Source organism: Nesoenas mayeri (genome assembly GCF_963082525.1).
Source record: "Nesoenas mayeri genome assembly, chromosome: 3".
In the NCBI taxonomy this organism is placed as follows: Eukaryota; Metazoa; Chordata; class Aves; order Columbiformes; family Columbidae; genus Nesoenas; species Nesoenas mayeri.
This window is the reverse complement of record NC_137544.1, coordinates 53,773,577-53,781,956: the sequence shown is the minus strand read 5'-3', so window position 1 is coordinate 53,781,956 and position 8,380 is coordinate 53,773,577. Positions and strand designations below refer to the sequence as shown.

Below are 8,380 nucleotides of genomic sequence, written 5' to 3'. Positions count from 1 at the left end.
TGCTATCAAGGGTAAAAATGAAGGAAATGGAGCCTACAACTTCTGGTCTATCCTGGATGCCAAATCCCATAGTGTGAATTATCCTGTATATGGTGTTTATTGTCAAGTAGGACCACAAGATACTTGGGAAGGTGTAGTACCAACCTTGTGCTGGATTTTCACAAACAGATTTCTCAGGGCTTGAGGGAGGGACTTGGAGGACAACAACTGCAGCACCAACCCCTTCCCAGGAGAGGAAGCTTCCGAGTCTGGAATTCTTTGTCATAGGTTTCAGTGCTGTGGGATGGTGGTTCTGGATACAGGAGTTCATACAAAAACACGCTAGTATAAGATTAAGATCTGTAAACATTTTTGGCAGTAGTCTGTACATTATTAAAGTGAAGGACATGAAGCAACACTGTACACAATTATAGGACAGCAAATCCACAGTACTGCTGTGAAGGAAACTAAGTTTTAGGAAGAAAGAATGCCATAATTATCCAAAATTGAATCTTGTCAGGGAACTAGTGTTGACATCTTTGCAGTGAGATATTTTTATAGCCACTAACAAAAATTGTTTCAGACCTATGCCTCATCCACTAGGCAACACTGGGCCCTAGCTTGAAAAACAAGTTTCTAATTTCTCTCTATGTGAGGAAAGAGCATTGCTGATTATTTCACTAATGTTTCATTTGATGATCCCATTTCAGTTTTGAGATATGAGAGGAAAGAAATCTGAGATAATACAACTTCTTTTCATATATTTTTTTCATGTTAAAATTGAACTCATTGCACCTTCATTACAATTATATACCTTTATTTGTCTGTTTTGTAGATAGAGCCTGAGATTTATATCTAGATCGTTATTTAGATATCCACTTTGTATCTCAGAAATCAGCAGTGGGAAAACTTGAGCATTCAGTGCTATTAATGCTGAACTTGTGGGATTTCTGCATTCAGATCTGAGTCTGAATGAGGTCTCAGCCATCTCGGCCAAGTCTGACAGCACAGAGCTGGAGCTAGAAAGACCTTTTAAATACAGAAACCATTCCCTTTGCTCTCACAGGAGTGTGCTTTATGAGTTCAGGTGAGACTGAGGGCTCCCTGGCAGTGGACTTTCTATCATGGACCTTGAGTAAGGTTTTGATTTTCAGCTGTCTGCTACCAAATTCACTTTGATTCTTACTGGGGCAGGTGCCACAAACCCAGAACTGCAAAGCTTTCTGACTGGGTGGGCAGAAAGCTTGGAATAACACCTGAGAGAATATCTTGAGCAATAAGGAGTGTTAACAGGCAAATAGACTTCCTCTGGGAATATACTTTTTTTTTTTTTTTTTCCTTTTTACTTGCTCCAGAGAAGTTTCTCTCTAAGAAAATTCTTCATAGTACTTGGCAGGTGAGAATGGCCCTTAGGAAATATATCTTCCAATCGTGCTAGCCTGCACATATTTGACTTTACATGTTTTCCTAAGAGGACCAGGGCTGGAAGGGGAAGGCTTTAGGCAATGTATTTGCATGCTTGACAGAGGAATAATTCAGAATATTTGCAAGAGTTTCTAAATCAGCCTCATCCTATTATACTTTTTCTGCTTTAGCTCTGGAAGTCTCTTCTCACCTGGAAGCTGGGGTTTTCAAGAGGTTGACAAATAAAATGATATGATACCAGTATTTTGTTTAACAGGCAAAAGAAACTAAGAAGCTGAAGATTAACTAAGTTAAAATATTAATTTAAAAAATGGTAACTAATTGAAGATTTTTTGACTTTTCACAGCATTTCTCCCCCTTTTTTATGCAGATAGAAGTTCCTACAGCATCCTTTTCGATTCTTCCATCATGCTTTATATGTCTGTGGTGTGTATGCATATGTGTTTATCTATTAATTTAAAAATGTAAATAGCTGTGAATACTGGAAATTGTAATGAACTGTTCATGTTTTAGATGAGCTTAAACCCTTTCACATATTCTCTTGTTAGTTGAGTACATTTTAGATTTTAATTCATAATTTATTGTTTCAATAAATTTATCTTTAAAATCTGAGGTAGCTGAAAATGATACAGTGTTATTATACAGTGTATAGTATGTAGTCATCTGGTGCTTTTAGACGTCTACATGTTTTAGAAGAAAAAACAAAATAAATTGTTTGTAACTTGTACCCATGTTACAAATACTAATTTGGATTGTAAAGTGTGCTGCAATTTTAAAATCAAATTAATTCTTTAGGATCTATGCTTCTTGTGCATGTTTTTGCATTCCTCATTTTGTATTTACTGGACAGTAATTATAAAATGCAAGCTTTTTTTTTTTTCTGTCCTCATTCATGTATATAGCACACTCTATAGCAAAGACTTTTTACATTTATTTTGTTGAATGAGGAGGTTGGCTATAAAGCTCATTACACAGAGCTTACTTTCTAAAATAAGGAGAGAACAAGGTAAGATCTAAACTGCCTTTAGCTTAAACCCTCTTTAGGTTTAAGTTTATTTCTAAATTATATAAACCAAATAGAGATAAGCCTTGTGTAAACTTAAATGAACTTTTGCATAACTTTCAGTATCATTTTAACTAAATTAAATGCAAACCTTAAATAAAAGCATGTAACTTTCCATCTACACAACTCTTGGCTGAGGATTTTGTTGGCCTAATGTGCTAGCAGATATTTACTGCTTTTCTCATTGTTATCCTTAATTTGTAGCATATTGTGTAAATGCAATTTATACTTACATATCATATAAATAGCTTTTGTGGTCTAGCAAGGCATATACAAAGCAATATGCGTGCTAAAATAGATTACCCATGTGTGGCTAATTGCAAGAGAGTGCAGCACAGATATATTGTTGTGTGCTCTCGTAATTAGAGATAGGAATGCAATGCACAAGTGAAAAATAGTAGAGGCATACGTTCAACATTGATTTTATACATTTTGCATTCTTTTTGTGTCCTCTTAATACTCTCCAGATACTGGAAGCTGTTAAATTAAATGTAGTTCATTTAGGCAAGTTGTTAATCCTATGAAATACTTTGGAACCAATTTTTACAGGTCTTTGTGAGAAAAAGCTTACATTGAAAATCGTGATGTGGAAGTGAATCTGAGAGCATTCTTGTAATACTGCAATTATATATATCTGCTGCCACTGTGGAAGTCCATAGTTTCAGGTTGGAAATGATAATTCAATGTTTCTATGATTGTTTAAATAAATATGTTTTACTTGCACAATTTTGTTATGTACAATTCATGTTCTCCAGATAGGACTTTATTTTTTTCACAGTTTTAAACTTGCCTACCAAGCCAAGGACAGAAATCTGCAAAAATACTGATGATAAAGAAGACTTTTTTCTTGGGAGATTATAAAATACAGCACTATTTTTTCTGCAGACCAGATTAATCTGCTTAATACATACAGAATTGCAGACAGAATTGTGAAAATAATTGGTATCAATTATCACACTAGCATTACAGCAGAAAGATTAAAGGGCAAGTGAACAGAATGTCCTGGCTGCTGTTTTTGCGTTCCTCTTAACAGTTTAATATTTTCTAATAAACCAGGAGTAAGAGGAACAAAAAGGAAGAAGAAAATCCTCCAGCTCATTGTGAAATATCTGTGATGATAGTTTCCTTTGCAGCGAAACTTTGTGCCTCTGCATAGTTCATGACCTTTAGCAGATCTGAACTGTTAGATAATATAAAGTTTAATAGTTGATTTATTTTTCACTGGAATAAAAACATGGTGAGATTAGTACTGCAAATTTAGTCACTAAGAAAAGTCATTAAACACCCCACCTCTCCTCCAAACCCCACCAAAAAAGGAAAAAAAAAAGGAAAAAAGAAGAAAAAAACCCTCCTCTTTTTTTTCTTAGTTGAAAAATGTTTGGACAGCAAACTGTCTCTACGGTGGAGAGTTGTCTGTGGGAGTTTTGGCAGTCTGTGATATGTGTCAGTCCTCTCAGCAGAGCCAACTTTAGATGCTCTCTTAGCTGAGAAGTCCATTCTGGAGTCATAGAGCATCTTTTCTGTTCTGGGAAGCTCCCCAGAACAGGAAAAGGGATGACGTGCATTCACCCAGTCCCAGCTGCAGTCCTAGATCTCCTTGCATCTCACCACTTCCTCCTCTTGGCTTCCCTCATCCCTTTCCATGCATGGGTGAGACCTGCAGAGAAAGCAGGTGTGCAGCTGGGGGAGAAAATATGGATATTTACAACATTCAACCTAAATATCTCATTATGTGAAAAGTCTAATGCATGTACTGCCTGCAGAACAATGCAGAAAAAAATTGCCTTTGCTGCCATCACTTTACCTTTGACTAAGCTAATGATCTTTCAGTATTTAATTAGGTGTGCAGGGCTGTTAGCTGTCTGCTAGTGTCCATTTCAGTGTCACTTTGGGTTGTGTGTGACAGACTGCACATCTTTGCAAAAGTCAGGCAAAAAAAAAGGCAGTTAATTTTGCTATAGATACAACTTCTAAAGTCATTAATTGCCTATCAGATAAAACTCTGTCCCTTGGAAAATTTTGCTAGATTAGATGTTAGTGACAGGCTGATACTGTGTGTGTATGTGTAGAAAATCCCATCAAAATATTTTAGCTGCTATTGAGAATATGGTTGGGTAAAATGAATTCAATTAAGTCAAAAGTCTTTGCTTACCTTCTGCTCAGATATGCAGCACTCAAAATCCCTATCTTTATGTGGTCACTGACTGTACTGCATCTCTTCCCCTGTTGAGGCATTGAGCAGGTCTCACGAGCTAACAGCCTGGGCTTGAGAGGGTGAACCCAGGTTTGCAATGGGTCCTCTTCACATTTAGTGTCTTGTGCTACCCTTGTAGCAAAGATCAATGTCTGACATCTATGAGGGAAGGATGAAGAGATGCTGCTGATGCAACTGGATGACCAGAAGCTGGAAAAGGCTGAATGCCATGTGGTGAAGGTCCTGGAGCAAAATGATTTCAAACTCTCCAAGATATATGTGGTCTCCAAATCCATTGCCATAGCCGTGGCTGCTATCAGTCAGTACCAGAAGAAGAATTCAAGGAAATTTTACGAAGACAAAAAACACAAGCCTCTTGAACAGTGGCCCAAGGTGTCTCATGGTTGGTCACACATGCAAAATGAGCGCAAAGACAGTCTGAGACCAAAAAACATCAACAAAAGGAACAAAAAGCTATACCCTATCCAGAGATTCACTGTTGGGGCATAAAGCTGTGGTGTGCTAATGTTCTTAATTATTTGGGGTAGGTATTTCCTCATTAAACAGAAGTTTCTTTTGTGGGAGAAAAGGATTTTCCCAGCTGGCTTGTACAGCAAGGAAAGGGAAACTGTGACTGCATAGACTCACTGAGGAAATCTGCAGAAGGACATCACCTGATTTAAATGCAAAATGGGAAAAAAAGTCGTGTAGTGAATAGGCAAGGAAGAGATAAAATTCCAGGATTAGGCAAAACCCCAATTAACAAGAAGAGGAGAGCAAAGCTGACTGGGTAGGAGTCAAGGAGAAGGGGCAAGTAAGGTCACAGGTGAGGCATGTTTTGGGAAAAGATCCTGGATTTGGGAACTTGGGGAAAAATGTCTATAAATGGAAGTCTCAAGTCTGTAGTATGAGATCCAGAACAGAAGACATTTAGCAAAGGAGAGGGACTGGGAAAAGGCACATTTCTTGGAACAAGGTGACTGAGCAAGACTTAGAGCTGGAGAGACTGAGACTCCCTGGACAAACAAACAGGGATGAGGAGATCCGAGACAAGCAAAGTAGCAATGGCAAGGATGCTCCAGATTATGCCTCAAGGAGCTGGTTCGTGGTGGATGTCTGTAGTGAAGAGCGAGAGGTTCCAGCCCTGCAAAAGGCACATGTGGATCCGATTATGGAGCTGCACGCTGGAATTCAGGCTGGTTTCTTTTCAGTTTTTGTTTGTGGTGTGTTGTTTTTCTTTTCTTTTAATCTGGGGCATTGCACAAAAATAAACTGTCAAAGAACATTATTGAAGTTGCAGTTTCTGCTAGCTCAGGAGCCTCTGTAACACAAATCTCTGTAACATGAGCCTCAGAGGCACAATTCATATGAGCTTATGGTGTCCCTGTACCAACAGACTGCTAAGGCTTTCCCAAGGCAGCAGTTTCTATTACCATTCACTGCTAAAAGAGTACCTGTAACCATAGAAAATCATGGCTATCCCTTTTACACGAATGAATATGTGTATGTGATCCCTTTTACATGAATGAATATGTGTATGTGCATACATACATTTATATGTATATATATGTGCATAGATATAGATACAGATATAGATATATGTAGGAAGGGAAATATGTGATGATACAGTTAATGTAAATTATTTTTAAAATTTGCATCATATATGATAGCATAAAGGGGTTTGCACTTGTTCAGATTAAGGGCCTGCCTATCCTTTAAAAGAGCATCTTCTCTTTGACAGTGGCTGTAGCAGATGCCCATTGAAGAACAATCGACTATACAGTCATATTGTACTGTCTCCCTCCTTCCCAGTTTTCAGGTTCTAGTGATCTATGGCACAGAGATTTCCTGCATTTTTTTTGGATGATATCTTTTTACTGGTTCCTGTCATATGAGACACACTGAAAAATCTTCCTGCCACACTTCAGGGTTATTCAGATGCTTGTCATATCTCTCTCCCCATCACCTCTTTTTCAGGTTGAAAAGACCAAGCCAGTGTACCTGCTTGATACTCTTTATTTGTACTAGTCACATTTTTCTGTGAGATATTATCATCTTACTCAAAAATAAAAAAAAATGACATTTGATTTAGATCGGGCAACCTAGAAAATCCCCAATGAATTCTTCAAGTTCTGCCATAAAATACTTTTTTGAGTATATACCACATAGATACCAAAACACAGTTGCAGCAGTATTCAAAATGGTTTGCAAACTTTTTATAACACTGTTTCATTTTACTTCACCTATGTCTTTTTTTAATATGACTCACTATATAAAATTTGAAGGGAACGGTATGCCCTTCTCCTCTTTCCCTTCATATAACTCAGAATGGTTCATTAATGTTTGGAAATGTGGCAGCTTAGAAGTCTAATATAAGAAACCTTATTGGTTTACATGCAAGAAATCCATTAACGTTCCTTTACAAATGGGGTAAGCTATGCCTGGAAAGGAAAAAGCTAGCAGATATTAAGACATGACCATTTTCTATACAGAAAAATACTCTCATTGTTATAGAAACAAATCTACTAATTTCTAGTCTTTACTCACATGAATTTTGGGGCACAGATTTCTTAATGGAAAGAAAACAGTAAATATTCCTAGTGCCAGTTTGATTCCATTCATTTATTCATTAAGGTTTTTAATTTTAGTGTTTGGACTGTCTTCTTGAAACTGTGTTTTTGAGTTTTCCAATCATGATTTTACTTTATTGGACAGGATTTGAAGGTAAAACTCTCATGAAAGCTTGCTCAACTGGAATAATTTGTATATATGAGGAATCTTTGTGATAAAATCATGATAAATAAAAAAGGAAAACTACTATGATTATATCCCAGAAAAAGAGCACTATAGAGTTCATACAAACAGTATGTATCTATGGCTTTTCCTTAAGTGTTAGCACAGGTGATGCTGCCAGGATTTTTTAAAAAATTATTTTCACTACTTTTCTCATGGCACCTTCCTTTAGCATGCTGGACAAATCCTTTCCTTCCTTTGTTTTGAGGTAATCTTATGTTGTCTAGAGAAGGACAAACCAAAGTCATTGCATGGAATTTGAGTCTTACCTCTAGGATCTTGCTTTTATTAAAAGTCACCGCAGTGATTTTAAAAAGTAACAGTAATAGTAAAAAAATCACCGCCAAAACTCTTTTGTAAACCGTTGTCCTTTTTTCTGCTGTGTGTGTCAATTACAGTCTATGGTGAATTTATTTTAAAACAGAATGAAGGCAAGAGATCCTGTGAAGGTGTTAGGTCACTGGTCTCCTTCTTCATTTTCCAGTGAATAAACAAGGGGAAAAAACTTCCTTGGAGCAGTTCCTCTCCAGCCATGGGTCTCCCACAACTTGGTTCAGAGGATGTTCTAGGAAAGGCTCAGCAGGCAGTGATTTCAGGCATGCTGGGGCAGGGAGAAAGTGCTCAACACACTGAGCAGCTAAGCCTGAAAACAATATTTGAAGCTTCTCATATCACTCCTTGAGGAGGTATGTCAATAAACCTTACGTATGCCTCTAAGCTGCATGCAATCCAACCCATTCTTACAAGTATTAGAAGTTATTGCTGTTGGAAATGCTTAATCTTTAGATCAATCACAGAAAAACCATAAAAAATGTTTGAGAATTAAAGGCAACAAGAAAAAAATCTAATTATGTTTTCCTTTATGCTGCCCGCCTCCTATAATGGTATTGCAAGCAGTTGTGTCGAAATAAACGCAACACGATTAA

The 8,380-nt window shown here is 37.2% G+C and overlaps 1 protein-coding gene across 1 annotated transcript; it reads left to right on the top strand.

Moving 5' to 3' along the window:
• Positions 1–4,841: 4,841 nt before the first annotated feature.
• Positions 4,842–5,171, top strand: LOC308038641 (large ribosomal subunit protein uL29-like; the record flags this gene model as incomplete). The annotated part of the gene is made up of 1 exon (XM_080341418.1): positions 4,842–5,171. The coding sequence occupies one exon, from the start codon at positions 4,842–4,844 to the stop codon at positions 5,169–5,171; it is 330 nt and encodes a 109-aa protein (XP_080197544.1).
• Positions 5,172–8,380: the final 3,209 nt, after the last annotated feature.